General features: G+C 43.4%; 1 protein-coding gene across 1 annotated transcript; it reads right to left on the bottom strand.

Moving 5' to 3' along the window:
* Positions 1 to 1,034: 1,034 nt before the first annotated feature.
* On the bottom strand, positions 1,035 to 19,867 carry LRRN4 (leucine rich repeat neuronal 4). The gene is made up of 5 exons (XM_072140500.1): positions 19,741 to 19,867; positions 5,510 to 6,179; positions 4,228 to 4,432; positions 3,205 to 3,336; positions 1,035 to 2,127 (listed from the first exon to the last, which is right to left on the bottom strand). Exons 2-5 carry the CDS (start codon positions 6,141 to 6,143, stop codon positions 1,038 to 1,040), a joined length of 2,061 nt encoding a protein of 686 aa, XP_071996601.1. The 5' UTR covers positions 6,144 to 6,179; positions 19,741 to 19,867; the 3' UTR covers positions 1,035 to 1,037.
* Between the last annotated feature and the right edge of the window lie 53 nt (positions 19,868 to 19,920).

Genomic DNA, 19,920 nt, shown 5'->3' with positions numbered 1-19,920 from the left:
TCTGGTTCAGGAGATATGTTGTAGCTCACTATTCTGTGCAGGAGGCATCTGTATCCACAGTTCTCAACACTTCCAGCTCTGCTACATACACAGAGAGAGCTCTATCCCATGACCACCTCCTCTGTGAGCAGTACTCCCTCTCCTCCTATGAAACCATCAGATAAGCCCTGTGAGTCTGTAGTTTTTCAGTAGAGGCTGAGGCAGGAGCTACTGCAGCAATGAGGTAATCTGAGGATGATAGCAAAGAAATTACAGGGTATGGATACCCTGGCAAAGTTGTTTTACATCCCAAGAACTATTGATTTGTGGAAAAAAAACTTTAGATACAATGCATAAAAATATACATTACTCATACACTATAAGCTATGAGCTTTTTTTTTTCATTTTTTCCCCATCCCCCATTTGTTCCCACTTATATTTTTCTGTCAAGTGTCCGTTTGACCAGCAGTCATTTTATGTGTATGACCGACATAAGTTTAGCGTTCCATGGACACAATAGTATTAATGGCTAAAGCGAGTTACTGCCACCAAGCTTATGGTCTTGCTTCATTAGGTTTCCATTTACTCAAACCACTGCCAGAACTAATGGGCCTTAATCATATTGTGTATTTAGATCAGGATCATCATCTATATTTGAAAGCCAAAAACAGGAGAAGATCTAAAACATGGCTAATGTACAGATGATTTGGTGGCAAAGCCTCTAAGTTTGCACTGTAAAAAAGGCAAGAACCTCCTGTTGTTTTAAGATAGGGAGTAGGCCAATGCCTTTTAGTGTCTTCAAGAGTTGACCTACATCCTGGACCTCCACTATAACTGCACCCAAGAGCTCCACAAGCTTCTGTGGTGGCTTCTTTCAACATGGTGGTCAACATGGTGGAGCATCTGAAGCTTGTCTTGGTCATTTCCCCAATTAGTTTCATGTGTGTATTGTTAGACAGGACCTCCTCCATCTGTGTGTTATGGCCAACCATACAACATCACATAGGGATACATAAGAATAAATGAAAGTCCAGAGAACATGATTTGTAACAACGGTTTTAATGATAAGAAGGGATTGTACACTGATACTCAAACGCAGGGTTTTTATAGGAGACAAGATGTGTATCATATTTGCTAAGGTTTCTGTTTTTACAGGCTTTGTACAGACAAGCAGAAAGCACAACAATGGTCACTAGACACAACCCCCCGACAGCACTCAATATGGAGAGGATAAGGATGTAGCTGGGTTTGGTTCTGAATTCAGCACAAGGAGTCCTTGATGGCCCGTTTATTGGTATACTATTCCCTTTCTTATTTAAAGCCAATACACAGACGTTATATTCAGTATATGGCGCTAAGTTATACAGAGTATACTGCCTCATGGTCACATAAATGTTATTAACAGATGTATTCGCCAAACCTTCAGATCCATAGAGAAGCTGGTACTTATCCACAATCGAATTTGGGGAACACCAACGTATCTGTGCAGATGTGTCCGTTATCTCGAATATTCCTTGTAGGTGAGGGGGGTCCGGAATGGTGTCATCACCGGAAAGTCCAGGGCAGAAGCATGGTGACAGAAGTTGAAGCTCAGAGCAGGGTGTCTGGAGATGCCTACAATGGTCATAGTCACAGGCTATCATTTGACTCCCTGCTGTCGTAGCTCTGGGTTGAGTCTCTTCTTCTTCATATTCCTCTGGGTAGTCTCTTGTAATTTCTGTCTGGTCCCCGTTAGAACTTCCAGTCTCTGGAAACCTGTGTTCAGTTATTGGTCCATCGGTGGTACTGATGAACAGCGTAAGTTCTTTTGGTGAAGTATCAACGTCGCTGATGGAGCTCGTTTCTGGGGTGTGCCCACCAGATTGTGCTGTGGAAGTCTCACTTTGAAGCACAGTGGTCATAAAATCTGTAGTGTTTTCTGAAAGAACATATTTTTGTCCTGTTTCTTGCATGGTTAAAGTTGAGGTCAAAGAGTCTTCTGTTATTCCTGGCATAAAATAAGTTCCCATTACCCCAGTACTAGAGGTCACAGATGCCTGAGTTTTATCACTTGGTTCGCCATGACTTAACTTGCATATTTCATGTAGCGCAACCATTGAAATTGTTGATACATCCCCCTTGTGGCGACTGCAGAAAGTTTCATTTGCTCTGAATGATAAAATGTAAAATGTCAGACATAGTAAAACATTTCATAGTATAGTTCATGCTTTATATTCCAAATCTACCACCACCTTTCTTTTATCACCCATACGTCAACTGCTGTTTGATGTATACATCATATACCATATACACCCATGCATTGTATACACAGACATACAGAATTTACGCATCACATATGCACACACATTTAGAGCATATACACATCACATATACACACATACAGCATATTCAGACCCAGTACCTCAGATGCCAGGCCCCCCTGACACTGTGGGCCCCATAGCAGCTGCTATGGCTGCTACCCCTGTAAATACACCCCTGGATTCACTTTAACATGCCTTTTTAATTTCACTGCCCTGCATGGCACAACATAATATCTGTATCTGATTTGTCTTGCTACAAAAAAATAATACAAACAATTTTGAAAGAAAGAAAGGGATATTCACATTCCAGACATTATAACATATCCACATTATATTCCATAAATGCCTGATGAATGCAGGTCCCATCTCTAGGACCTATCTCTATTTCAAGGGTTCCATGGATTTCTATTTCTAGGGACCAGGATTATGGAAAATGCTTGGTTTGTGCATCTACACTGTATTATTGGGACTTGCATACAAATTTTTAAAACATGAATACACCAGTCTCAAGAATAATTATGCCACAACCAGAGCTTTCGCACAGGCACATAGAAGTAGAGTAGGAGCCATTGGCTAGGACCAGGGGCGTAACTTGAGGGGAGTAGAGATTGCGGTCGCACCCGGGCCCAAGAGGTTTAGAGGGCCCTTACCGTCTCACTTTCCCATATGAGAAGACTATTGCTATAAATCCTACATCATAGTCGGGGGCCCGGCACAGACTTTGCACTTCATCAGCTTCTAGTTGCACCACTGGCTAGGACTATGCCAAATGTGTTTGTAAGGATGAAGCTTGTAGATCCTTGGATGATATTTAACTCAATTATTTTTTAAAAAATACATTACAATAGTTTTATTGCTATGTGCACAGAAACTGCTCAAAATGTACAAATATTTCTACCTGAATTTGACTTTTTTCCCCCATTACCTTTTCAAGTTGACGTTCACGTTTAAGAACAACCAATCAAGTTGACAATCACATGTCAATGGATTGCCATGTAGGTCGATAGTTAAAGGCGGTGAGTTGATTTTCCATGGAGAAAACTCCTTGAGGTTGCAGCTATATAGGCGGGGAAAAAAGACTATATTAGAAATCAATTATTTAAAGAAGTCACTCGCCCGTCACAGACCACATTGATGCAATAGATTTACTGTATCATCCCACATCAGCTTCTCTGATATATCATATCATATTAGTCAAATGTGCTTTACAGACTGGGACGAGTGCAGCAGACATTGTGGAATTTAATGGACACTTTATCCTTACAAAGGGTTAAATGTCATTTAATTACTGTATAAATATATAGACTTGAGCTGTACCTACTAGGAACATACTTAGGTACATTTATACAGTCTTTCCATTACAATCATCTATCTGTGGGCAACTATACAGCAAAACATATTGTTAAGTAACTAGAGACACCAGCATGGCCAGTTTTTGTCCCTACCACAGCAAGTATTCACAGTGTCCTCATTAGCCAGTAGTCAAAGTGCCTTCACAGTAGCCAATAGACACAGTACCCCCCAAACTAGCCAATTGTTTATAGTGCCCCTTCACAGTTACTGATAGTCAAAGTATCCTGTACAGTAGCAAATAGTCACAAAGCCCCTCCACAGTTGCCAATAGTCACAGTGCTCCCCACAGTAGCCAAAAGTCACAGCTTCCCCTGCAGTAGCCAATAGTCACTGTATCCACCACAGTAGTCAATAGTCACTGTATCCACCACAGTAGCCCGGAGGCAGCCGTAATCAATGAAATTATCTCTCTGCCTTTTAAAGAAAGTTTCTAATTTATACATTTTGACGACCTTTCCATTTGAAAAGTTCATTTTCCATTAGCATCAGTTTATCTGCCTCCAACACCAAAATAAACATAAGAGAGTAGAAGTAGACCATCTAACCCTGCTGTGTCCTCTGCACAATATATTTTTGATTTTCTACAAAAACTTACTTTTGAAAATTAAGATACACAAGATTTGTTGCATTGTCAAAGATCTCTGTTCGGATGTGGCGAAGTCTCTTGGAGCCTGCACAGTTTAGAATTTGCAAGTCCGGCAACCATGTGAACAATTCATCTTCTAGAACTTCCATATTAACCATCTCCCTGATGAGAAGCTCCCTTAGGTTTGATAAATTGGTAATCCATGAATGATTCACTGAAATACAAAGACAAAAAAATGAAATTTGCTCCTATGAGAATGATCGGAGTCCCCTTTTGCCTAGAAAAAAGTTATATATTGGGGCCACCCTAATGTTAAGGTTCAGCCCTTGGTGTAACTTGTTAGTTTTAAGCCAGAAACTAGACCAAGAGGAGGAAGAATAAGATGCCAAGTAGTGCAACGTCACAGATGAACACAGAGGATGCTGGGATTCTTCATCCCAATCCAACTTGGTTTCCCCAGTCAGAATGGCCTCCTACTACTGTGTGGAGAGGCCTCATCTATATGACCCTACAGAGTTTTGGGAGATATGTTAATGTGTTAAGGGTAATCCACCTCACTCTTAGAGTCTGGAAGGGATTGTTACAGACACTGGGGCAGATTTACTGACCCTGTCCATTCGCGATCCAGCGGCGGGTTCTCCGACGCTGATTCAGGTCCGGCCGGGATTCACTAAGGTAGTGCGCTTGATGTCCACCAGGTGTTGCTGCTGCGCTGAAGTCAGCTGGAGTTCACCGAAGTTCACTATTCTATGCTGGGTGCAGGTAAGTGTGTGTCAAGCGAATCCGTCGGGTTTTCCGACGGCCACGCCCAGCGATTCCCGTCGCATGCATGCTGGCGCCGATGCACCACAATCTGATCGCGTACGCCAAAAACCCGGGGCAATTCGGCGCAAAACGGTAATATTCGGGAAACCCGATGGGAAAAACGCGATTCGGGCCCTTAGTAAATGACCCCCTGTATGTTGGGCTCTGTAGCGCCTAGAGACATGCTTTTGTTGTCATTTTAAAAATGAGTATCTGAGGAAAGATTCCATTAAAAAATTTTAAAATGTCACCAAAAGCAGGTTCCAAGTGCTATAGAACCCAATATATGGGCATCTGAAATGATGCTGTCCTGGCATGATTCCAATCAGTTATACCCTGTTGATATGTACACTGCATATGTCAAGAGTATTTCAGGCATAAAAAACATACACAGTATTACAGAGTTGTTTTAAGGAGATTTAGACTCTAAATACAGAAGCACTACCCACAATCCTTGTCTTTGATGAGTTTTACAGCTTTGACTCACCACTTGTAATGTATGTACCACTTAGGTCAAGTACATGGAGGGACTTTAAGGAATCCTCTTGGCCTTGAGTTGTGTTCAGTGCAAATGGCGAATGATCAATGTCTTCAGATGAATTGATTCCAATTGATGTCATTGATAAATTAAGTGACACCAGATTTGGGAAACATAAATAAGTAGATGGATAAAAATGTAATATAGGATTTCCAGCAAGAGATAGGATCCTGAGTTTCTTCAACATAAGGCACTTTGGTGCAGTTGATAACTGATTAAAGCTTAGGTCTAATGACTCCAGTTGGGGCAATAGGAGCATTTTCCAGTGAAGCTCTTTGATTTGGTTGTGTGATAAAGACAAGATCCGGAGGTTAGAAAAGTCAACCACATCTTGGTCCTCAATTACAGTTATATTATTGAAGCTCAAATCCAAGTCCTCTACAGTTCTGGGAAGACATGTTGGCAACACATCTAAATTTTGATTCAGTAGATGACATTTGACATTGCATTGCTCCCCGCACTGAGTATCAGTTATATTTACTTCTTCTGTTAGATTTTTGGAGACGGTAACTGTACGGTCTGTGCTGTTGAGCGAAGCCATCAACATCCCCATCTTACTCACAAGAAGCAGCAAGGTGAACATTATCTTCTGGAGGTCGCCAATAAACTAAATGCAAAACTGTAAAAAATAAAGTCAATGAGAAAAGATAATAAGGCTTATACATTATATTTGCTTAAAGAATATTTAGAATAAAAAGCTTTAGCTTCTTTGGCATGTCCATAGTACTGAATGAAGCATCAGGACACAAGCTTAACCTGGCTCTCCATCAATCGGTGGGGGTCTCAGTGGTCAGACTGTTACCCCTACTCCTGCTCTGATAACAATAGTTGTTACAACCCTATTAATCCTGTCTAAACTTTTTAAAGTAGGTTGGTCTAACCCTTCACCAGAGGAATAACCATGGCTATTGCCACTTATCAGGGGTGCAGGATTTTGTTGCAATTGTGCCGCACATGGCTGTATCTAGAGGTGAGCGATGTCCCCCTGGCCATTCACAGCCATGGTGTTAATAGCCGTGATGTACCCGACCCCGTTCCTGAACTTTCATCTTTAATTGTATCCTAAATTCTACTTTACTTGCTAAAGAAATATTGAAAAATATGTTTTAATCTGAGTACAATGAGCTTTTGTGGGCGCCATGGTCTATATGTGTATGCTGATATACCTGGAATGGGGCTTAGCACAATTTGTGGGGTGCCCCTCATGGCATCATTTCCCCCTCCCTAATAAGGTATTTTTTGATAGAAATGGCTAATTTTGGAGGAAGTTTTACCTCAGGTTTAGTCCTTGCTGTGTTTTCTAGTGAGGGTTCTAGTCTAGGGATTTGTATGTCTGGTGATCTGGCCCGTAACATCAGCCCAGCAACAGATGTTTCATTTGCTCAGTAATGGTGACTATTTTCAGTTGTTCTATTGCTCTGGTACAGCAAATCGGAGGGAAAATTAAGTATAAAAGGAGGACTCAAGGGTAGTATTCTTGCCTCTTATTATTTTAACCACCATCAGACTGCGCACAACCTCCCTCTTTTCTGGTTTAGGTGGAAAATTTTATTAGAGGGTATTTAGTTGCCCCCTTGAATTTAATAGTTATGAATTAAAATATTTCTTAAATTATTTATTAATTGAATTAAGTCCCCCCCACCAATTGTTATGAAGCCTCTAATAAAATTGCTGCCATTAATTTTCAAATAATTTGTCTAGTGTCTTTATTTTAGTTCGATTGGTTATGGTAGGGTGGGTCTATGGTGCCATGTTTACACCCCTTGCCTTCTTATTTTGTCTCTTTATACAATCACTTACATTGGAAACTTAATGTAGAAAGAAGAAAACAGGAGCAGCAGCAGCCACGGCCACACCTCTAATGCACCAAGAAGCAATAAAATGAATTTTTTCTGTAAAATAAGAAATGACTGGAAAACAGGAATGACAGGAACATGTATGAGTGGAAAGTTTGTAAAGTTTCCTACACAATGTTATATACAGTTGTGGACAACTTTTAAGCTGTAAACTATTTATAAAACGTGTTTGATCCTTAACTTTCATCTATAGGAGTTTCTTGTCCCTTTAAATCCTCAGATGCATTTATTGCCACGGTAACAGGAGCCACCAACAGCCAATAGGATTGGTGGATTTGAAATAGTAAACAAACAGGCCCTCAACTGCTGTCAGTTACTGCTCAGTGATGGTGGAGATGAGCTTACAAGTGCCGGGTTCTGCTCTTTTTGAAGACATGTTTGGTGAGAGTCCGTCACTAATAATGAGGATCTTAAGAAATGGCTGCTCCTTAGAAAAAATATATTCAGTAACATAAAACTTGGGGAATGTGGGGGTGTGTAAATAAATGACCTATATTAATGTCCCAGTTGCTTGACAGGGATTATTTTGTTATTTAGGACATTTTAGGCACAATTACATTTTAATCTGCCCCCATCTTTATCTCTTCCTCCATCAACCTGCTGCTCCATAGTAGTGAGGAGATGGGGAGACCTCTTATCTATCAACCAGTGGGGGACACCAATGTCCCCACTCTTTGTTATTAAAGACATCTTTTACATCCAATTGTTTAAGTAAGAGTTTAATACGAGTAATGTCCATGTAATATATCATCATGTAATCATTGATGGTTAGGGGTGGCAGTTGGTGCAGTAGTCTCCATTCCTAACTCATATATGTAGTACTACTGTACCCAGCCATCCCTGGTAACAGTGCTGCCTCTCTTACTCTTACACTGACTGCCAACATTTTATGGATCTTGATGTTTTTCATAAAATAAGTCAAAATGTATGTGTATGTGACTGTAATCTCTGTATAATATAGCCATGTATGTAAGCAGTGTCTTCATAAATACAGGTGAAGTACATGATACTTCAAGGTAACATGCATTTCTGTATTTAAGAAATATATATATACAGGTGTGTATACTGTAAATATTTATACGTTTGAAATGTCAGTCTGCTATTTATATGTATGTAATGTCTACACATTTTCTGCGACATTAAAGGGGTTGGCCACTTTACGTCATGTTTTGTGTATGTGTGAGGGGGGGGGGGCAGGATATTAGGTAATTTACCAATATACATCTATGAATAGTTCTGCTCTGCTTTCTTGATATGTAAAGTGAAGCCTCCCGTCTTTTACCTCATCAGCCGGACATTCCTGGCTGCAGATGGAGGCCCATGTGATCTCTACCTGTCCATGAACAATCTCCAGTTAGAGATCACATGACCCTCCATCTGCCCTTTTATGGACAGGAATGTCTGGATTGGAAGGTAAAAGACAGGAGGCTTCACTTTACATATCAAGAAAGTAGAGCAGAACTTCAAATAGATGTATATCGGTAAATTAACTAATATCCTGCCCCCTCACTACACCACACATTACAAAAAACATGAGGTAAAATGGACAATCCACTTTAACTACTACAAAAAGGGGGCATAACTGTGGGTTACAAACTGGAGCACGGCTGATGACACGGATCTCAGACCATAGCATCTCTTTAGACTTAGTCCTCAGAGCATTACTGATTCCCCATGCCCCATGGCTGACAGGACTGGTTAAACACCAGAGCATGGTTGACACCTCATGCCCAGTGCAAAACATAAGGCCCAGACAAAAGCGTAGTTGGCCATGCATGCCACAGGCTATAGCATTGTTGACATCGTTGTCTGCAAACCAAAAAATGGCTGACCCCGTGGACCCAAGACCAGAGCAGCTACGGGCTGTAGGCCAGTGCATGGCTGACACCATGGCCTTGTGCAACATCATGGTTGGACCGTAGGTCCTATAACAGAGCATGGCTGGTGCCAGGGGCCGAATCCCAAAGCAAGTCATGGGCCCCAGATTAGAGTGTGGCTGACACCACTGACTCCAGACAAAAGCATGGCTGATGCTGCAGGCTTCGGACCAGAGAATGTTTTACACTGCACAAAAGAATGTAGTTCACTCTGGCAAGTCTTCAGTTTTAATTTCTTTATTTTCTCAGAATGCAAAAGTTACATAATAAAAGCGAGTATCCGATATAGCAGAGGTCCCCAACCGCCAGTCCGCGGACCAGGACCGGGCCGTTGGAGTTTATCAGCCGGTCCACGCGGGGGCACCTCCTGCTCAACGAGGGGGCAGCACCGGCCAGCACTGAGCTCCCGCACTGGACAGGACCACGTTGCAGCCCTCCGTCTGGCACCTTGCTCCCCGATGCCGCCGGCACCTTACCACGGCCCCCAGACCCGGCCGGCACCAAGCTGCCACCCCCCTGCCGGCCGGCACCAGACTCCTGCCGGCCGGCCAGCACCTCCAATGTGCTGCCGCCCCCCACTCCTCGCATAACTTCGCTCTCGCCCATACCTCCCGGCTCCCCCTCCACTCCCATCTCAACCCCGCTCCGCTAACGTTCCCGCCTCCAGGCTCTCGGTTCCCCTGCCCCCGCTCAAGCCCCAGGCTCCTTTCCCGCTCCCTCCGCTAACATCCCCCCCCCTCCGGTTCCCGGCTCTCTGCTCCCTCTGCCCCCCGCTCCCGGCTCTCCACTCCCATCTCAACCTGTCTCCGTTAACGCCCCCCCCCCCTCCAGGCTCTCATCTCCCTGCCCCTGCTCAAGCTCCACGCTCCCCTACCGCTCCCTCCGCTCTCGGCTCTCCGCTCCCTCTGCCCCCCCCGCTCCTGGTTCTCGGCTATAATACTTGGTGGCATGCTGTATGCACTTTATACTGCATGGCGGTACGTTGGATACATTTTATACTACATGGCGGTATTCTGTATGCATTTTATACTACATGGCGGTACGCTGTATGCATTTTATACTACAAGGCGATACGCTGTATGCATTTTGCATTGCTTTATTTTTACACCAAACCAATATGATGGATCTGGTCCGGACACTGCCTGATATCTTATATTATAAGCTCCACCCCTCCATAACCCCACCCCATATATCACCAAAGCCCCGTCCCCACCCCCACCGGGCCATGGAAAACTGGTCTAGCTTAAAGCCGGTCCCTGGTGCAAAAAAGGTTGGGGACCTCTGTGATATAGCATCACCGTGTATTTTTTGTAGGATACAGGCCTGCGCTTTTCAGGTGTAGCATACACCCTTAGTCATGGCACCATGACCAATGTCTTACACTGCAGGACCCAGGTCAGAGTATGTAACTATATAAAAATACTGCAAGCCCCGGACCAGAGCATGGCTGGCTATACAAGTCGAAGATCAGAGCACTGGTGACAAGACCGGAGCATGGCTGGCAACAAAGGCTTAAAACCAGAGCATGGCTGATGATGCGGGCCCAAGACCGGAGCATGGCTTTTGACTCAGGCCCAAGACTGGAGCATGTTTTACACTGTGGGCCCAGGTCAGAGTATGCTTGGATCGATGTTCTGTTTCATTTCTTTCATTTCTTTTCTTCTTTATTTTTTATTTATAAATCTATGACTTTTAACTTTTACCTGGGGCACCAGTTAGTAGGGAGCACATTATGCATGTGTTCAATTGTGTTACTATATAAAGATGCCGCAAGCCCCAGACCAGAGCATGGCTATACAAGTCCAAGACCAGAGCATGGTGACAACACAGGACCAACATTGGAGCTTGGCTGACAACACAGCCCCACAACCAAAGCATGGCTGATGATGCGGGCCCAAGACCGGCGCATGACTGATGACTCAGGCCCAAGACCCAACCATGGCTGACGACGTGGGTCCTAGACCGGAGTATGCTAGATGATGCGAGCCAAGACGAGAGCATGGCTGACAATGCAAGCCAAGACGATAGCATGGCTAATGATGTGGGCCCAGACTGGAGCATGGCTGATGACACAGGCCCAAGATGGCGCAGGCAACAGACCACATGGTATATACTGCTGATTTCCCATGCTGGAGCATGTTTGCATGGCATGGCAGAGCATGGCTGTGCTCTTTTATTTTTTGACTTTTAATTTTCTAGGGCACAAGTTAGCAGAAAGCACATTATGCATTTGCTGTTCCTATGCAGATACAGCGAGGCTCAGACCGAAATACAGGCCCAAAACCTGTTGCAAGAACTTGATCTGAGTATGGATGACATTGTGGGCCCCCTACCTCAGCATTGCTGACAATCCTGGTCTTAGCCAAGAGCATGGTTGACACCATGGGTCCCATACCAGGAAATGTCTGGCACCATGGGCCATATGCCAGATCATGGTTGGCACTGCAGGCCCTATACAAGAGCATTGTTTGTGCCAGTGGTAGAATCTCAGAGCATGCCATGGGCCCCAGATCAGAGTATGGTTGATGCTGCTGGCCCCAGACCAGAGAGTGGCTTACACTGTGGACCTCAGGTCAAAGTATGGCTGTTGCCTTGAACCCCATACTAGAGCATGTTTACTGCCGTGGGTGTTAGACTGATGTGCTCTTTCATTTCTTGACTGTTTCTTTTCTTTTTTCTTTTAATAGTTTTTTCTTTTAATTTTTAACTGGAGCACCATTATGCATATGTTCAATGGTTTTCCTATATAAAGATGCCACAAGCCCCAAACCACAGCATAACTGATGATGTGGATCCAAAACTGGAGCATGGGTGTCAACACGGGCCCAAGACTAGAGAACGGCTGATGACGCAGGCCCAAGACCAGAGCATGGCTGATTATGTGGGCCCAATACCGGAACATGGCTGATGCCGCGGGCCCAAGACTGGAGCATGGCTGATGACGCAGGCCCAAGACCAGAACAAGGTTGATGATGGGGGCATCACACTAGAGCAGTGATGGCGAACCCTATAGAGGTTGAGTGCTCAAACTGCAACCCAAAACCTGCATATTGTTTTTTTTTTGCCAAAACAGCAATTCAAGCAGTAACAGGAATATTCAGGGGGTCGCACAGGAGGAGCTCCATTGATAACTTTACCCTGTCCAAACCACCTCTCTTCCTGCAGTCTCAGGTAGACCAGAATGCTTTACATTAAAATAATGCTAAGCATGGCAAGTCCTGAGATTGCAGGAGGATCCCTGTCTGGCGAACTCTGCCGTGGTGTAACACCCTGAGTGCCTACAGAGAGAGACTCTGAGTGCCACTTCTGGCACTCGTGCCATAGGTTCACCATCACTGCACTAGAGCATAGTGGATACTGCTGATTTCCCATGCTGGAGCATGTTTGCATAGAAGGGAATGGCTGTTCTCTTTTCTTTTTTACTTTTCTGGGGCTGGAGTTATACATTTGCTCTTTCTATACAGAGACAGTAATGCCCAGACCGGCGCATACCTGATGCCACATGCCCAAAACCACTGCATGGAAGATGTCACATCCCCTAGCTGACACTATGGGCCTCATACCTCAGCATTGCTGACATTGCTAGTCTGAGGCCAGAGCATGGTTGACACCATGGGTCCCATACCAGGAAATGTCTGGCACCATGGGCCATATGCCAGATCATGGTTGGCACTGCAGGCCCTATACAAGAGCATTGTTTGTGCCAGTGGTAGAATCTCAGAGCATGCCATGGGCCCCAGATCAGAGTATGGTTGATGCTGCTGGCCCCAGACCAGAGAGTGGCTTACACTGTGGACCTCAGGTCAAAGTATGGCTGTTGCCTTGAACCCCATACTAGAGCATGTTTACTGCCGTGGGTGTTAGACTGATGTGCTCTTTCATTTCTTGACTGTTTCTTTTCTTTTTTCTTTTAATAGTTTTTTCTTTTAATTTTTAACTGGAGCACCATTATGCATATGTTCAATGGTTTTCCTATATAAAGATGCCACAAGCCCCAAACCACAGCATAACTGATGATGTGGATCCAAAACTGGAGCATGGGTGTCAACACGGGCCCAAGACCGGAGCATGGCTGATGACGCAGGCCCAGGACCAGAACAAGGTTGATGATGGGGGCATCAGACTAGAGCAGTGATGGCGAACCCTATAGAGGTTGAGTGCTCAAACTGCAACCCAAAACCTGCATATTGTTTTTTCTTGCCAAAACAGCAATTCAAGCGGTAACAGGAATATTCAGGGGGTCGCACAGGAGGAGCTCCATTGATAACTTTACCCTGTCCAAACCACCTCTCTTCCTGCAGTCTCAGGTAGACCAGAATGCTTTACATTAAAATAATGCTAAGCATGGCAAGTCCTGAGACTGCAGGAGGATCCCTGTTTGGCAAACTCTGCCATGGTGCAACATCCTGAGTGCCTACAGAGAGAGACTCTGAGTGCCACCTCTGGCACTCGTGCCATAGGTTCACCATCACTGGACTAGAGCATAGTGGATACTGCTGATTTCCCATGCTGGAGCATGTTTGCGTAGAAGGGAATGGCTGTTCTCTTTTCTTTTTTACTTTTCTGGGGCTGGAGTTATACATTTGCTCTTTCTATACAGAGACAGTAATGCCCAGACCGGCGCATACCTGATGCCACATGCCCAAAACCACTGCATGGAAGATGTCACATCCCCTAGCTGACACTATGGGCCTCATACCTGAGCATTGCTGACATTGCTAGTCTGAGGCCAGAGCATGGTTGACACCATGGGTCCCATACCAGGACATGTCTGGCACCATGGGTCATATGCCAGATCACGGTTGGCACCGCAGGACCTACACCAGAGCATGCCATGGGGACCAGATCAGAGCATGGCTGATACTGTGGGAACCAGACCAGAGAATGGCTTACACTGTGGGCTCCAGGTCAGAATATGCCAATAAGTGTTGATGTGCTCTTTCATTTCTTGACTGTTTCTTTTTTTTATTTTAATAATTTTTTAACTTTTAATTTTTATCTAGGGCACCAGATAGTAGGGAGTACAATATGCATGTGTTCAATGGCTTTCCTATATAAAGATGCCGCAAGCCCCAAACCAGAGCATGGCTGACGACGAGGTTCCAAGAATGGAGCATGGCTGATGACGTGGGGCTAAGACTGGATCATGGATGACCACACGAACCCAAGATTGGAGCATTGCTGACAACGCGGGCCTAGGACCAGAGCATGCTTGATGACGCGAGCCAAGACTGATGCTGTGAACCCCATGCTCGAGCATGTTTTCATTTTTCAGTTAGCAGGGATCACATTATGCATTTTCTTTTTCTATACAGACACAGAGAGGCCCAGTCCAGAGCATAGATGGACATGCCACAGGCCAAAGACCACAGCATGGCAGATGTTGCAGGCCCTTCATCTGAGCATGGCTGATACTGCGGGCCCAATACCTGAGCATTGTTGACAATGTGGGTTTGAGGCCAGAGCATGGTTAACACTGAGGGGCTGGACCACGGCTGATACCGGAGGCCGCAGACGAGAGAATGGCTGGTGCTATGAGTCCTATATTAGACCATGTCGGTCCATTGGGGTCCCAGGCCGGATCATGGTTGACACTGCCAGGCCCTGATCAGAACATGGCAGAGGCCCCAGACCAGAGGATGACTGACAAGGTGGGGGTAAAATCACAGCGTGGCTGACATTGTGGGCCCAAGATATGTTTGCATGGCATGGCAGTGCATGTGCTCTTTAATTTTTCAATTTTTATTTTTATGGGGCACAAGTTAGCAGGGAGCTGAATGGCTCAAACTTCGCTCAGAGTATGGCTGGTCCCGGGGACCCCATACTAAAGCATATTTGTAACCGTGGGTCCAAAATCAATGTGAAGCCTTAAACTTACCATTACAGGACATAAAGAACAGATTTTGTTAAGAAATTTTTCACCCCATCAACCACTTTGTTGTCTTGTTATGATGGGTCCCTACACTAACACTTTATATAAAGGACAATATATAAATAGAATTCACATAGCAATACCCGTATTCATTAAAGGGTGGTCTTACTTCAACCAAATTCTGCAAATTAACAAAAAACACATAACTCACCATTTACAATTTACATCCTCCATATTGCTTTGACTTGATTCTGTGTTACACGTACAGTCCAATATCACCTCTTATACAAGTAAAGTGTTAGTGTAGGGACCCATCTGAATGAGGTCGCCGTGACGTGGCAGATGGGCTCGCACAATTTATATAACTGTGCGCCAAGAACCTCACACTTAATACTCAATTCGAGATTCAAGAAAGAATCTTATAATGTGAATGTTATGGACCAAGTGATGGTGATCTATGATCACACATTTAAACAGACCTGCTCCACTCCCGGTGCGTGAACCTCCAGGAACGCCTTTCTTCTCTCTCAAATGCAATATAGAGATATAGTCATGATCTATGACTAAGGACCGAAAAGGTCAGAAACGCGTCAGATTTTATTCCTCTTTGTAATTGCTGTTTCCATGCACGAATAAAGCTAAAGATTTTTATCACGAACAAGCAAGAGTGCGAACCTCATCTGTATCTCTATATTGAATGTTATGGACCAAGGAAAAAACAGCAGCCACAGCAGCTTCCTACCTTCTCCTATAAGAACACATGTAATCACAGGCAGAGATACTGTAGTAACACCCATAGCGATCCGTGCAGTGGAGGACCCACCTAAAACCCTCTGATGTTGCCAACTCTATGTTCATCCTTCTGATACTGACATAGTTGATTGCAATGGTGGAGCAGAAAGCTCCCCTCTTCACCACTTTGGTGTCGCTGTTACTGTGCGAAGCAGAGGGTGAAAGGTGCAATGTGATGATGTAGTTGCGATTTGGGAATTTGAGGGAGGGATACAGAAATTGGGGCAAAACTTTGTTGCAGTAGCTTCCAAAGAGGAGCATAAATTGGGGGGAGAACTACATAAAGGGAGGCATAGGATGGAGGGCTACAAAAAGGAAAGCATAAGGTACAGGATACTACAAAATCAGAGGCATAAGGTAGGGGGGCGACAGAAAGTGGGGGGAAACAGGGAGCCTTATAAGTGTAGAGGGCTACACAAAAGTGGAATTAAACATTGGCAGGGGGGAAGTGACTACAAAAGCAGGTATTTAAAGTGGTAGGGGTTTTATAAAATGTGTGGGTCACTAAAACATTCTACTTTTTGGGCATGCTAGTGGGTTCAGCTAGGGCACTAAATACATTTTGATGTTGGAATAAAAATAAATTTACAAGAAATTTAAATGTAAATGTTGTGGTTGCAGATATATTTGCACACAACAATGTAGAGGTATTTCAGGGTAGGGGGCGACGTTTGCTATGGGGCACAATCTGGTTATGCCCCTGCATGCCAGGCTCAGCTGAGTGTGCATGTAGAATCAAAGTGAATGGACAAGAAAGCAGTCGGTCAAGTGTCCGTATGACCAGCAGTCATCTCATGTGAATGGGCGCCATAAGTCTAGCATTTCATTTTATTTAAAGGTCTTGAATATGATTTTTCATTACCTATGAAACGCTTATAATGATTTATATATAAAAATAATCTGCAGAATTACCTCAACCACATAATTCACTGGAGCGGAGCAATGGACAGAAGACACTGATTTATTTGTTCTGCTCCAGTACAAGCCATGGAGATTACATTTTTCTTTATGGTAAGGCATGATCTGGACCATGAATCCGTGACTAATGGATGGCAGTATGCAACATATAGAACCCAGCAATACTTATGTACCTGTAATACGCGATTTAAAGGGGTTGTCTGTCATTATTAAAAATTTTACTGATGGACAGGGGGGCTGCTGTAAAATAAATATACTTACCTCCCACGGTGCTCTCAGTGTCCCATGCCACCGCCCATCTCCCCTCCAACAACGTAGCCCATTCGTCCCTATATCCCTGACTTGGAGCAGGCACTGGGACAGGAGATGGGTGGGTGTGCCATACCGCCGGAAGTTGTCGGAGCAGAGTATTAATGAAATTATTTTGTATATGGTTTGCCAAGACTAGAAAACAAAGAAATAGCATCATTCTTGTACATAAGATATAACTGATATTGCTTACACTGGTGAATAGGTCTAAGCTGCTTACAGCTACAGTGCTATTTCTGTGGCACCACCACCCCTGGTACCCACCTCACTCCACTACCGATGTGTCTCCCTATACCACAGGAAACACTTAGGTTGGGCAATGAGGCAATCAATGGTTAAAGCGTGATACTGTTACATCCACTTATATTCTGATCTCCCTATGAACTTCCCATAGTGTTTCCTTTATTGCAGGCAGACACACAGGAAGTGAATGTGGCAGGAAACGGGAGCATCAAGAAACAGGAAGTACACTTTATTTAAAGGCCACTGGCAAACACCCTTTCAGAACAATCTTACATTTCTTTAATATCACACAGTGGGAATGATGCTAATATAAAGCATAAGTACTTTTTAAAAATAATAAAAATTTACCTAGATTTTATTCTGCTTTTTGCCCATTGAACACTGGAAACAATGACATGGCTAATATTCAAATTAATCCAGTTCATTGCATCGTGACATCATCTGAGGTAAAAGGGGCAATGTAATACTAACTTATATGTAATAGTAATAGAGATGATAAAAATATTTTCTGACTAATGCTACTAACCCTTATTCATAGGGTGTAGAATACTATATTGTTTTCTTAGGGTCTGCATGCTATGACCACAACGTGGGTAGGAATGAGGGTCCATAAGAGAATGGTGATGTAATGAGAACACTGGACTCCAGATACCAGACAAGAGAGTGAACCCTAAAACTTTAGCCCCTAACAGCCCTGCATGCTTGCCTCTGTTTATCTTAGGCGATACAGGACAACCGCAAAGATGGTCCCTCCCTGCTGCAAAGTGTTGACATGTAACAAGACACACAAAATAATAACACAAAGGCGTCACAACAATACAGGTCACAACTGAGATAGCAAATAAAGTACAGAATCATATACACAGAAGAATTGTCAAGAATGTAAGCCAAATATTGACCTTTCAGAAGTACTCAAGAAAGTTAGTAAGAAAATCTTTTAACCAGTAAAGGAGGATATCACACACTAGGTTTTTATTAGAGTGACGTATGCTCCAGGTGAGAGGGGCAGAGCTCTGAAAGTGGGAGAGCTTTTAACCCTTGCTGTTTCAGAGCAAGGATTGCAGAGTAGCAGCAGTTGAGCCGATAGAGCATTGTTCAGACTGCTGACTGAAAAGCACCAGATAGAATTCGGCATCTTCTCAGACTGACAGATGTAACAGTTGTGCACGATTGGCCATGGCTGTTCTGCAGAACTTCTGCGTAGCCATTTTCAGTATGTTAAAAGTGAATGGATTGGTATTTCCACATATACACCAGTGGATATGTCCCTAAGTCTGACACTTATCCCCTTTTTCTGTATATAGTGATTAAGTGTCATTGGCAAAGTGTAGGTGGGTCATAGAGTGGTGGGAACGTCAAACTCTTCCTCTGTCAGCAGACTAGACAGTTCATACACAAACTGCATTGTAGCTTATGTTCTCTAGAATCCTATAGTCTGACATCCATGAACCCCCAAAGGATCAGCTGAATTCTGCATCCTCTGGAATAACATCAGAGAACAGAACCAAAAACTCCTATTCAAGTCAATGGTACCAAAACTGTCATGAGCTGGATTTTTGGCTTCTTTTTCTGTCTGCTGAGGCTGCTGCAATCAGCTGATCGGGGGGGGGGGACCCCAAAGTATCTAATATACTGTAGACCTATCCTATGGATCAATAACTGGAAAACCCCATTCATAAGCATATTAGCAAATAAAAATTAATAATTGCATTATTTCTAGGGTTAAACACCTAAGAAACCGTGTACCTCTTCTTTTTGAGTAGATTGTAAGCTCCTTTGTTATTGACATTAAATACGTGCCCCCTTTTCAAATTGATCTGGGATATCTGAGGTCCAGATTTTGATGATCAGCAGCCAGACATAGTACAAAGTGATACACACTGCAGCTGCTGTAGAACTTCTTTTTTTCAAAGAAAGTCCAGCACTTCATGTAAGTTAACCATTGGTTGGCAAAGGAGAAAGAACTTCCTACAATATTAGATACAATCTGGAGCAAGAGATGTACAAGGTGTATGCAGCGCTGCTCATCTCTGTATAATCGTTTGGTCATGACGTCAGAAGATGATCTTTTTAAGGATCTTATTTGCCGAAACTGAACATTCGCTTAGTATTATTCAAAATCTGTAACATCATAACCTTAGAATATTTAATCCAAAGAAATAAGAAGCCATAGATGTAGTAGGAGTACATATATTATATTATAGAATATTGTAATAAATACAAGTTTAAAAAACATAACTCTTCTAAAATAATAATAATAATAATAATAATAATAATAATAATATGATAAGTAAATAATAGCAATAATCATACCTGTTAATTTACAAATAAATTTTCTCTTCTTTTCTTCTGTAGAATGTGTAGACAGTAAGATCTAAGAAAAGAGCTCTGTAAAAAGATGTCTTGGCTTTCGTTCCCTCTCCCACCTATACTGAGACACTGATGCCTCTGGTATGCAGTGGGAGGTCTTTGTTCCCTTTAATCACTATGAAC

The sequence above is a fragment of the Engystomops pustulosus genome, chromosome 3, assembly GCF_040894005.1.
Source record: "Engystomops pustulosus chromosome 3, aEngPut4.maternal, whole genome shotgun sequence".
Classification (NCBI taxonomy): Eukaryota; Metazoa; Chordata; class Amphibia; order Anura; family Leptodactylidae; genus Engystomops; species Engystomops pustulosus.
This window is presented reverse-complemented; position numbering and strand designations above follow the sequence as displayed.

Coding starts and splice junctions, on each gene's coding strand:
- LRRN4 (XM_072140500.1), bottom strand. CDS start 6,143: ATGTTCACCTTGCTGCTTCTTGTGAGTAAGATGGGGATGTTGATGGCT. Junction 4,433..5,509: donor TGGTACATACATTACAAGTG/GTGAGTCAAAGC, acceptor TTTGTATTTCAG/TGAATCATTCATGGATTACC. Junction 3,337..4,227: donor GTGTATCTTAATTTTCAAAA/GTAAGTTTTTGT, acceptor CCGCCTATATAG/CTGCAACCTCAAGGAGTTTT.